The sequence below is a fragment of the Panthera tigris genome, chromosome E1, assembly GCF_018350195.1.
Source record: "Panthera tigris isolate Pti1 chromosome E1, P.tigris_Pti1_mat1.1, whole genome shotgun sequence".
NCBI lineage: Eukaryota > Metazoa > Chordata > Mammalia > Carnivora > Felidae > Panthera > Panthera tigris.
This window is the reverse complement of record NC_056673.1, coordinates 14100264-14113307: the sequence shown is the minus strand read 5'-3', so window position 1 is coordinate 14113307 and position 13044 is coordinate 14100264. Positions and strand designations below refer to the sequence as shown.

Below are 13044 nucleotides of genomic sequence, written 5' to 3'. Positions count from 1 at the left end.
AATTTTTGGTATGCTAATAATTACCTGGAATATATAAAGTGTTTGATATAACTCCCTATTATCTTTTTCTACTGTTTGCTTTATTTTTAGCATGCCATTGAATTAAAACTGGATTCCACCAATTCGACAATACTACTAGAGTGTTTTTATTTCCTAAAGCATTAGGTGGGCAGTGGCTTTGAAAGGGTAGTCATAGCAGCATTGTTTGTGGTAGTAAAAGCATATGTCTCTATAATGGAATACAATATTTTTTTAAAAGGCAGATTTATATCTGCTGATAAAGAATGATGGTTAAGATTAGGTGGGTGTATGGGATATTGTGTGTAAGACTTTTTATATATAGTGTATTGCATTCTGTTTTAAAAAACAAATATTGATTACCTCTAGAAGAATATGCAGGAATGTGTGTGTATAGGTAGATTGTCTCTGAATATGCAAAACACTAATAAAGTGGTTACCTCAGGGAGGTCAGTGGTGGAATGGATATTTTATTGTGTACTTATGTGTTTAAACTTTGTTTAACCTTGCATACATATTAACTTTCAAATTATTTAAATGAAAATGTTTTACAGGAAATCTCAAACAAACAACTATTTGTTACAGTGGTAGTTAGGGCTCAAAAAAATTGAGAGACATTGGAATAGGTTGCTTTAGGAGGGAGGTAGTTGATTTTCTCTTTGAAAAATTATAAGGAGAGCATAAAGAGGCATCTGCTAATTCAGCTTTTCTAACCTTTGAGTTCTTTCTAATTCTAAATGAATGTCTCATACTGTGATATTGTACTAAGTTTATAGCCTGTGCCACCTTTTTCGTCCACTCTAATGGTTTAAAGTTATCTCTTATATTAAATGCATATTAATTATAATTTATCAGAACAATTCTGTGTACAACTAAATTTCAGTTGCTAGTCCTTGAGCATCTGCTAAACATAACAAGTAGTAAAGGAAGGCTAAATGTAAACATGAAAAAAATTGATGATTACTGTCACAAATTGATAGCTGTTATATAAGCCATATCTTGATCCATAGAGTGCCCACATCTTGTAAGGTAAGCAGTACATTAGAAACTTACAACTAAAAGCTCAGGAATAATGTTACAGTATTTTGGACGTACTATGGCAGGGCTAAATGTTTTAGAGGCTTTTGGGGAAGGTTCCTTTTTTGTGAAAGACTTGGATTTGGAAGGGAATACTCTTAAAAGAATGTCATAGATTTATGAGATTTTAAATGAAATATTTCTTTAACATGGAAATCAGATTTGGTAGAAGTAAAAATTTGAATTTGTTTTCTTTCAGAAATCGAGCTATAGCAGATTATCTTCGTTCAAATGGCTATGAAGAGGCATATTCAGTTTTTAAAAAGGAAGCTGAATTAGATATGGTATGTTTGACCTTACAATTATTCATATAGTATTTAATAGGTGGATTTTTACTCAAGTATTAGAGGTTAACAGTCACCTCAGCTGTTCATAAATCTTTTGTTATTGTGGTTTACTTTGGTACTAGGTTTTCACCCCCCTTTTTGGTATAATCAGATATTTATTAACATTTGGGCTTAGATGAATGGTCTGTATGGTTTGAACTATTGTAGGTGAGCCATTTTTCAAAAGGTTCTCATTTTTTTCTCTAGAATGAAGAATTAGATAAGAAATATGCTGGTCTTTTGGAAAAAAAGTGGACATCCGTCATTAGATTACAAAAGAAGGTATCTGTATCTTCTTTCTTTAAAGTCACTTGTATTTGGAGTGTTAATTATATAAACTTTCTGAAAATATTAACATCAATTGTTCTGCATTAATTAATAATTATATTTAATCTTGAAAGGTAAATGAAAATACATTTTTATGCATTAAAAAACTTTGACCTAGACAGGTCATTGCTGATACATGCTAAATCATGCATCCCAGGTATTGGGCTCCATTTAATCTACACAACCCTGACTTCAGGGAATTGATACCAAAAAGAACTCATTTGTGCACTTAGAAGGGAAGAAAGCATGTAGCCAACATGATGTTGGGGAAAAAACACTAAAGTGTGCTCTTAGACAAGTCATTTTCATCTCTGAGCTTTTATTTTTTTATTTATTTGTGGGGTTTTTTTTTTAATGTTTATTGTTCAGAAAGAAGAGGGAGTGAGCAGGGGAGGGGTAAAGAGAGGAGACAGGATCTGAAGCTTTCAGCACAGAGCCCAATGTGGGGATTGAACTCATGAACTGTGAGAACATGACCTGAGCTGGAGTTGGACACCCTGCTGAGCTTTTATTTTTATCTGTAAAGTGAAGGCAGCAAATAATATTCTGGTCCTAAAATTTATACCCTTAGTAGGTGAAGTTAGAATAAATAAATACCATTTTTATAACATGAGTTAATCCAGAAAAGGCTCTTAGAAAAGTAGCCAACACATAGATGCATGTTAGCTTTTATAAAGGTGCACTGTCCTTCCTTTAATTGGTAGATATAAATTGAAAAATATTTTTTTCAGTTAAATATTTGACACAATTGGAGTGAATTTTTCTCAAGTTTCAGTTGTATCACACTACTAAAATTTTGGTGGTATATCATATAGGTCATTTTCAGTTAAAATTGATGAATGCGGGGCGCCTGGGTGGCTCAGTCGGTTAAGCGGCCGACTTCAGCTCAGGTCATGATCTCGTGGTCCGTGAGTTCAGGCCCCGCGTTGGGCTCTGTGCTGACAGCTCAGAGCCTGGAGCCTGTTTCAGATTCTGTGTCTCCCTCTCTCTGACCCTCCCCCGTTCATGCTCTGTCTCTCTCTGTCTCAAAAATAAATAATCGTTAAAAAAAAAAAAATTAAAAAAAAAATTGATGAATGCTTTGTAAATTACCAAAATTTTTTTTCGAGAATCCTGCAAACTGATTTTTAAAAATATCAAATATCTTCTTTTTATCAGAATCTATCTGTATATAACTATGTGTTCCTTCTTAAGGTTATGGAACTAGAATCAAAACTAAATGAAGCAAAAGAAGAATTTACGTCGGGTGGACCGCTTGGTCAGAAACGAGACCCAAAAGAATGGATTCCCCGTCCACCAGAAAAATACGCATTGAGTGGTCATAGGAGTCCAGTCACTCGAGTAATTTTCCATCCTGTGTTCAGTGTTATGGTCTCTGCTTCAGAGGATGCTACAATTAAGGTAACTTTTTCAAAATTAAAGATGTACAATAGGATAATTGTTAAAAGCAGAGTAACATTAATTGGGTAAAAGAAATAAAACGATCCTGAAGATGAAGACCTGTACAGGACAGGAAAGACAGGAAGGACTCTTCAAAACTGTGATTGGTTCTAAGCCTTAGACAGAATTAGAATAAAATTTCATTATAGCTCCTGAGAGGCAAGCTGCCAACTAAGTTCACTGATGAATTTGAGAAAATTGGGTGTCACTAGTTTAGTATTGGGTCATAAGTCACCTAGTATGTGAGTAATAATTTTTGTTCTTGGAGAATGAAGATATACATGTGCCTTGCTTTTAAGCAGAGATGATAGATGAAAATACAAGGTTACAAAATTAGTACTTCAGAGGGTGAATATATTGTGCAAAAGAATTCACTTATTTAAATTGGACTCTCCTTGTTGTGTTTATCTATCTATCTATTTATTTATTTATTTAATTTGAGAGAGAGAGCACGAGTGGAGGAGGGGCAGAGAGAGGAGGACAGAGGATCCAAAGCGGGCTCCACACTCAAAACAGTGAGCCCCGATGCAAGGCTTGAACTCACAAACCATGAGATCATGACCTAAGCCAAAGTTGGACACTTGACTGACTGAAACACCCAGGCGCCCCTCTTCTTGATATATTTTAAATACTGGCTTGTTCTCTTCAGGGGTGTGGGAATATGGGAGGTTTTCACTTTGTAAGTTATATATTTCTCTCATTTTTCTATTTTTTTTACAGGAAGTGTACACATTTCAGTGTTCTTTTTTTTTTTTTTTTAATCCAGTGTTGGTACTAATTTTTTTTAATGTCTTTTATTTATTTTTGAGAGAGAGGGAGGGTCAGAGAGTAAGGGAGACAGAGAAGCCCAAGTAGACTACACAGTGTCAGCACAGAGCCCAATGCAGGGCTCAAACTCATGAGCGGTGAGATCATTACCTGAGCTAAAATCAAGACTTGGCCACTTAACGACTGAGTCACACAAGTGCTCCTAATGTTTTATCTTTTTGTCCAGAAAAAGGTTGTTTTTATAATTCCCTTTGATTCAGACGTAGTGCAGTGACAGTTGTATAAACTATCTGCAGAAAGCTAAGTAAAATACAGTTGAAAGGTTTGGGTAAATTAATTTATTCGTTCATTTAATTTTATTTGTTTATTTTGGAGAGAGAGAGCACGGAAGCGGGGTAGAGGGAGAGAGAAGTCCAAGCAGGTCCTGTGCTGTCAGTGCAGAGTCTGACACGGGGCTCATTCCCACAGATGGTGAGATCACGACCTGAGCCAAAATCAAGAGTCAGACACTCAACTGACTGAGTCACTCAGGGGCCTGTAGATTTCTCTGTTTTAAGGCTTATTTCAGATTAAGTTCTAGATTTTAAGAAGTTTCATTTATAGAGGTATAACTAAGAAAACATGAGTATCAGGTTTTGTGTTTTTTGTTTTTTTTTTTTAACGAGTATCAGTTTGTTAAGACTAGACATATGTCACTTAGCAGCAGCCCAGCATAAAATACAGGAATGACTTAAACATGACTATACTTAATTTGTTCTTCAAATTAAACATTGTTTTATGTTTTCCATATGTGGTTGCTTTAGTTTCTAAATCAGTGGCTTCCTTCCATCCTGTGGGTTGGTGATCCATGCAGTGGACGGCAGAGTAACTGGAAAAGAGTCTTAAAATCACATGTATATGGTGTAGGCTGAAAATACTTAATACAGTGACCAATTGGGTATTTTTCCAATATAAGTAGACATGAATTTAAATTACTGATTTCATGATAGTCTTGTGTACTATAAAACTATACTGCTGTCATGAGGCGTAAGGGTGAATTTTGTATCAGTGGTATAAAAGTATAAACAAAATTGTTAACGTGCCATCTTAAAATACATCTATTGAGGGGCGCCTGGGTGGCTCAGTCGGTTGAGTGTCCGACTTCAGCTCAGGTCATGATCTCGCGGTCTGTGAGTTCGAGCCCCACGTCGGGCTCTGTGTTGACAGCTCAGAGCCTAGAGCCTGCTTCGGATTCTGTGTCTCCCTCTCTCTCTGCCCCTCCCCCACTCATGCTCTCTCTTTTTAAAAAATAAGTAAACATTAAAAATATATATATATATATTGAATGAACCTGTTACAAATTGGGGTGCCTGGCTGGCTCAGGCTCTGTATAATGTGTGACTCTTGATCTCAGGGTCCTGAGTTCAAGCCCCATGTTGAGTGTGGAGCCTACTTAAAAAAATAAAATTTACAAATGGAAGTTTTAGGGTGCTTTTTTTTTTTTAATGTTTAGTTTTGAGAGAGAGAGAGAGAGAGAGAGAGAGATCATGCAAGTGCATGGGGGAAGGGCAGAGGGAGAGGGAGAGAGAATCTTAAACAGGTTCCACACCCAGTGTAGAGCCCGACTAGGGGCTTGATCTCAGGACCATGAGATCATGACCTGAGCCGAAATTGAGAGTCAGATGCTCAACCAACTGAGCCACCCAGACACCCCAACAAAAATCTATTATTAGGGGTGCCTGAGTGGCTCAGTTGGTTGGGTGTCTGGCTTCGGCTCAGGTCATGATCTCGTGGTCCGTGAGTTTAAGCCCCACGTCGGGCTCTGTGCTGACAGCTCAGAGCCTGAAGCCTGCTTCTGCTTCTGTGTCTCTCTCTCTCTCTGTCCCTAACCCACTCGCATTCTATCTCTGTCTCTCTCAAAAATAAATTAACATTAAAAAAAAAAATCTTATATTAAGTCCCTTGTACATTTGGTAAACACAACAGGTTTGGTGTGGGCTTTTTTTTGGGGGGTTTTTTCTTGTTGTTTGTTTTTGTTTTTGTTTCAGAGTAATTCATTTACATCACCAACCTTTAAACTTTAGGGAAAATGGAGGATAGATATTTGGAATAATTCATAATAGTATTTTTAATTTCATCATTTAAGTTTCTGAAAGGTCATTTATTTATTTATTTACTTTAATTTCATTTTTAAGTAATCTCCACACCCAACATGGGGTCCAATCCCGAGATTGAGAGTTGCACATTCAGCTGACTGGACCTACCTAGGCACCCCTAAAAAGTTGATACTTTTTTTTTTAAGTTTATATTTTTTGACCCAAAATTCTTTTTCACCAGATTTTCGCTTACAGAATGTTTTCTGTGATAATGAAAATTTTTAGCCAGCAACAGGAATTCCTTTAAAAAAGGTGTTTGCCCCAAAAGTGGGGGTGCAGTGCCTGGCTGGCTCATTAGGCGGAGCCTGCGACTCTGGATCTTGGGGTTGTGCGTTTGAGCCCCACATTGGTGTAGAGATTACTTAAAAATAAAATCTTAAGGGGCGCCTGGGTGGCTCAGTCGGTTAAGCGTCCGACTTCGGCTCAGGTCATGATCTCACAGTTCGTGAGTTCGAGCACCGCATCGGGCCCTGTGCTAACAGCTCAGAGCCTGGAGCCTGCTTCAGATTCTGTGTCTCCCTCTCTCTCTGCCCCTCCCCTGCTCATGCTCTGTTTCTCTCTGTCTCAAAAATAAATACACATTAAAAAAAAAAAATTTTTTTTTAAATCTTAAAAAAAAAAAGATGTTTGTCAAGTTTTTAATTGTATGGAAAAATCCTCATGGTGAGAAGCAAAGGGAAAATGGGGTAATGAAGTACAACACCGTCATTATGCTTAAAAATAACGTAGAAAGAATGGAAAAACCATGCCTTGGGTAGGATAATGGATATTTTTTATTGCCTTTATGTAAGTACATTATAAATGGTTTATCATGAGCATTTATTTTGTGATCATACAAAAGGTAAATATCAAGTAAAGGAAAAATAAAATTAATTCTTACTAATTCTTGATATTTACAAACTATAACTAAAATGCCTTGTTTGCTCACCATTTATGAAGAGACCCAGTTCATTTTCTGGATATATTTATTTTAGAGAAAATGCTCTAGTGTTATTTGACAAATGCATGGAAGGAAAGTTAACTGATCCCACCTTATTTATTTTTAGCATGTCAGGTATTCACTGAATTCTTAGTGTCAAAATTAAACTAAATGGGACAAAAATCTTACAAAAAAAATTATTGACCAGTATAGTATCATTCATGAACACATACGCAAAATCCTTAACAAATTACAAGTTAAATCCAGCGATTTATAAAAAGGTTAATTAATATGACCCAAGTAGGGTTTATCCCAGAGTGCAGGATTGGTGGAAAACTGAATGCTCCCTCCCTTATTGGGAACCAAGGCCAGGGTGTTCAGTGTCAAACGCACTTATATTCATGTTTGTACAAGAGTGCCTTGCCAGCACAGTAAGGAAGAAAAATAAAAACCATACAGATTGGGAAGGAAGGAATGAAACTGTTTATTTGTAGACAACATGATCTTCTATGTAGAAAACCCAAAGAATCTACAAAAAAGCTACTTAGAACTATGGCTGGATTTAACAGAATCACTGGATGCAGGGTTAATATTCAAGTGGTAATTGTATATCTATAAAGTAGCAATGAATAATTTGAAAATTAAAAATTGAAAATGTCACACAGTCGCATCAAAAAAACCCCAAAATACTTAAGGATGAATGTAACAAAATATGTGCAAAATTAGAAGTCATTTCTGTGTAGAAGTACTTGAATATATGATCAAAAACTCTGTTTATATTAAGAAGAGTATGTACATTTTTCTGTAAAAGAAATGGGTTTTAGAAGATGGTTTTTCTTAGGTGAGGTTTTTGTATTCTTTTTTACTTTATTATATTACATGTGTGTCATAAGTTCCTTATAATTGCAAATCTTGTATCTGCTTGGCCATTCCCCTAATGTTGGATAGATTGTTTCCAAGGTTTCAAAATGCATTTTCTAAGTTTCTTTAAATTGGTTGGTATATATCCTACTACTGATAAATTTGAACCCATAATAGGTTTAATGATAAATTATAGGAAGAATGGAATCAATCATTTGATTTTAGAGCATGTAATTGGTGTTGGGTAAAGATTGACTACATTTGGCCACCAGAATGAAAGTTTAGTATGTTCTTGAGGTCTGTTTCTAATACTTATTCTTGATAGCTCATTATTTCCATTATCTTAGAAAAAACTAACTTTAAAAGATGTGGCAGTGGCTTCCCATTTTTGCATCAAAATGATGTAATGCGTTTGTTAATTTACTTATTCATTGGCAGTAACATCTTGTGAAGTCTTTCCTTTGCCTCTTAGATGTCTGAGTTCTGCTGTGTATTAGAATTGAGCAATCTTGGGGCACCTAGGTGGCTCAGTCAGTTAAGCGTCCAGTGTCAGCTCAGGTCATGATCTCGCTGTTGGAGTTTGAGCCCCATGTTGGGCTCTGTCCTGACCCCTCCCTCACTTGCACTGTCTCTCTCAAAAATAAATACACATTAAAAAAAAAAAAAGAATTGAACACTTTTTATTGTCCCCGAATACCACCCCCCAGAACTTAACTCCTTAAATTTATTTGTTTACATGGCTGTTGTCTCCTGTCAGACTGGGAATGGACTTTGTCTTTTGGCTTTATATACCTACCTGCTAGTATTATTAGGTATATGATAGATGATGTACTAGAAGTGTGTTTTAGTAATTACAACTTCAGTTTCTCTATAGAGAAAAGACCAATTTACACTTGAAGATTGCTATTTCTAAGATAGTTACCCTTTGTCACTTGCTCATACTGGCCTGCTGAGTGCTAATGTGAAACAAGAAAGAAGGGATGGGTTGATGTTAACTAACTTTCTGATTATTTGACAGGTGTGGGATTATGAGACTGGAGATTTTGAGCGAACCCTTAAGGGGCATACAGACTCTGTACAGGATATTTCGTTTGACCACAGTGGCAAGCTTCTGGCTTCCTGTTCTGCAGATATGACCATTAAACTATGGGATTTTCAGGGCTTTGAATGCATCAGAACCATGCACGGTAAGGGGTAGAGGATAATATTTTGATAGTGATTTGTAATGTGACATTCCAGAGAAAAGAATATTGTTTTCTAATAGTGTGCGGGTTCCCTGCATTCGATTCTTAATTGTATCAGTGGAAGAGCATATGATGTGTAGCCCGTGGATAAACCACAGTAGTTGAGAGTTGTTTCAATTATAAGGTTTTAAGTATCTCTTAGTGGTTTATATAAAATACTTAATTCGCTTTCAGGAATATTTTTGGATAAGAAAAATGAAGTTATTGGGGAATTTTTTGTTTTGCTTTTTGTTTTCTCACCTGGGAAACAAGTTCATAGAAAGTAGATACAGTAAAAGCTAGAACCTAGCATTTCTTGCTCACTTTATAATGTTGTACATACACTGTAGAATGTGAGCTTGCTTTCCTGGTTCTTGTCATAGAGACTATTCTCTGAGGCACTTGGGCTTTGTGGGAAGAACATGGGCTTTAGAATCAGATATCTGGGTTCAGATCCCTACTTGTTTACTTGTGGCATTGGGAAATTTCAGCTTCTTTCATATGCAAGGTAGAGGTAATAATACCTGTCATAGGATTGTTGTGAGGATAAAATGAGATCATATACATAAATCATCTTGGTTTAGTATCTGGCACATAAGGGGTGCTCACTAAATAAGGATTTTTGTTGTTTCGTTGACCATGATAAAATTTGAACGTTTGGATTTTGTATAAGGAATACATTCTGTGTTGGTAATAAAAGTTTTTGGTTTTTTTTTTAATAGATAATTCAGTGATGTAAGCTATGTGTTTACATAGGAAGTGTAATTTGAAGGGTGTGTTTCCCCCCAAATTAAATGGGGAAGCTTACCAGTTAAAGGAATTCTGTTGAATCCTTTCCTAAAAACTAGTGTTTATGTTTCTTTAAGTAGCCTGTGTCTTGTTGCTCTGACTTAATGAAGAAGGAAAGTAGGAGATAGAGGCCTCCTGTTACGGAATGAGTAAGTCAAGGGAATAAAAGGCACAGTATGAGGAATATAGTTAAAGACACTGTAATAATGTATAGTGACAGATGGCAGCTACGCTTGTGATGAACATAGCATAATGTATAAACTTCTCAACTGAAACTAATGTAACATTATGTGTCAACTATACTCAAAAACAATTTTTTTTTAAGAAGAGTTCTTGGGGTGCCTGAGTGGCTCAGTCAGTTAAACATCTGACTTTGGCTCAGGTCATGATCTCATACTTTGTGAGTTTAAGCCCCGCGTGGGGCTTTGTGCTGACAGCTCAGAGCCTGGAGCCTGCTTCAGATTCCGTGTCTCCGTCTCTCTCTGCTCATCCCCTGCTAGCACTCTGTCTCTCTCAAAAATAAATAAACATTAAAAAAAAAAAAAAAAAAAAAAGAGTTCTTTCTAACCATTGTATATGTTCCTTAAAATAATGATATTTATGAGGATTCTCTAGGGCTTTTTCCACAAAGGATAACTAATTAGGAATAATGCATATAGAATAATGCATTTCTTTTTTACCCCCATTAACATCAACAACAAAATTTTTCAAACACTATTTTTTTGGGAAATGTTTACCTATTTTGAGGGAGAAGAGAGAGTGAGTGGAGGAGGGGCAGAGAGAGAGGGAGAGAGGAGCCCATCATAAGGCTCAATCCCACGAACCATGAGATCATGACCTGAGCCAAAATCAAGAGTCAAACACTTAACCGACTAGGCCACCCAGATGCCTTGGACCACTGTTTTAAATATGGAACCAAATGTGGGGCACCTGGGTGGCTTAGTTGGTTAAGCGTCCGCCTTTGGCTCAGGTCGTGATCTCACAGTCTGGGAGTTCGAGCCCTGCATCAGGCTCTGTGCTGACAGCTCAGAGCGTGGAGCCTGCTTCGGAATTTGTGTCTCCCTCTCTCTCTGCCCCTCCCCTGCTCATGCTCTCTTTCTGTCTCAAAAATAAATAAAAACATTTTTAAAAAATTTAAATATGAAACCAAATCTCCATTTTTCTTATTCTTCTGTTTAGCTCTGTAAATCTTATCTCCAATTTATATCTTAGGATATCAACCATGGAAATTTTTGTGTTTTTCTACTGTTCATATATAAACATTCAGCATATTAATACATCCAAATGCTAATGACACTGATGTTAAAACAGTTTTGTGGTCCTAAATTGAGCTAGCTGCTTTTCATTGTGGATTACTTTAATAAGCTATTATTTTAATAGCTAGCTGCTATTTCATTGTGGATTATTTTATTAAGTTGCTAATTCCTAAACTTTTTTGTGTGTAAATCCAAAGTTTCTTATCAAATTTATTAAAACCCAGTGTATTTAAAGTTGCTGTGGTATTTGAAATCCCATGCTGAAATCTCATGGTAAACTGAGATTTAATTATGCTATAGATCACTTAATACATTGCTGTGTTATGTTTTAGGCCATGACCACAATGTCTCTTCAGTAGCCATCATGCCCAATGGAGATCATATAGTGTCTGCCTCAAGGGATAAAACTATAAAAATGTGGGAGGTGCAAACTGGGTAAGTAGGTTTGGTTGAAATGGTGTCAGCTAAAGAGATATTAAACAACCAAACAAAATGTGTTCTGAACCAGTTATTTTGACTTTAACCCAAAATAATTATGGTGCTGGTTGTGTTATATACTGTAAAATGAGGTTTGAATCTCTAAATGTTTCCCAAAAAGGAATAGAGAAATTATTAAAAAAAAAAAAAAAAAAAAAAATTCATGTCCTCGAGAGCCATTTTCTATGCAATGGCTTATTATCTCTGTGGTCTTCTTTTAGGTGATTTCTCTATGGGTTGAAATAAAATGTAAATAACATTTGTGCAGGTAGGCCCCTGTTAGGCTTAATTTGGTTGTGCTTAGAATCACACATGATTGTTATAATAAAATCTTAACCTACTACTAAGTAGTTTTACCCAGATTAGTAGAGTATGCCTTTGTCTCAACAAAGCTATAAATATTTTTGTTAGGTTTATTGTGTGTGTTTAGTTTTAGAAGATTTTATTTCTCTCTATATTTTACCTTCTAGAATGTGTTGATTGGTTAGCTCCTTAATGATACTTCCATCAGCTTATTTTGACTGATGTTTGATTTTCCGGCCTGTCCCCATCTTTCATTAACCATGAATGTACATTTATTGTGCTGACTCACATATGATTACCCTAACATGGTGCCGTCCTCTTTATTCCAGTATGTACGTAGCTAGTTTTATATTGCTCCTGGGAAGTATCCCAGTGATTGCCATTCATGATGTAGATTATTATTTGTTTTGACAGCTACTGTGTGAAGACATTCACAGGACACAGAGAATGGGTACGTATGGTGCGGCCAAATCAGGATGGCACTCTGATAGCCAGCTGTTCAAATGATCAGACCGTGCGCGTATGGGTCGTAGCAACAAAGGAATGCAAGGCTGAGCTTCGAGAACATGAGCATGTGGTAGAATGTATTTCCTGGGCTCCAGAAAGCTCATATTCTTCCATCTCTGAAGCAACAGGATCTGAGGTATGTGATTTATATATCATTTCATGATTTGATTGCTGGTATCAGAATCTTAGATAACTTCTGATTCTCAGTTTCAGGGCAGTTAATGCATTGAAAAATCTGTATCCCAGAATTCTGAATCTTGAAACTCTTTACTCTTTCGAACTTGCAGAAATGTTTATATTTTTTAACTAGTGATTATTATTGCTGTCAGCTGACCTGTGATTTGGGCTGGGGATGGTGGACCCGCCTGAAGAGTAAAAGTGGTCATTAAATTTATAAGAAATGCCATTGTTGTAAGAGTATAGCAACTGGTGCAAAATAAAACTTATGGGAGAAGTTAAAAGTTATCTTTTAGAAGAATAGCCTTCTTTAATGAGCGTAATTATTTATAAATTTATGGTGGAATGCAGTTCAGTATTTAAATATTTATTTTAAACAGAATTATTTCATATGAAGGCCTCTTGATACTCTTGATCACTAGAAGCACTAGCTGAATCTGT

The 13044-nt window shown here is 36.1% G+C and overlaps 1 protein-coding gene across 2 annotated transcripts in view; it reads left to right on the top strand.

Annotated features, from left to right (window-relative positions):
* PAFAH1B1 (platelet activating factor acetylhydrolase 1b regulatory subunit 1) overlaps positions 1-13044 on the top strand; it is a 75617-nt gene that overhangs the window by 54870 nt on the left and 7703 nt on the right. For both annotated transcript variants that reach the window (XM_042967829.1, XM_042967830.1), the window contains exons 3-8: positions 1295-1379; positions 1629-1703; positions 2943-3149; positions 8890-9058; positions 11472-11574; positions 12334-12562. In XM_042967829.1, the coding sequence (XP_042823763.1) occupies positions 1295-1379; positions 1629-1703; positions 2943-3149; positions 8890-9058; positions 11472-11574; positions 12334-12562 (868 nt within the window). The remainder of the gene's footprint in view (positions 1-1294; positions 1380-1628; positions 1704-2942; positions 3150-8889; positions 9059-11471; positions 11575-12333; positions 12563-13044) is intronic.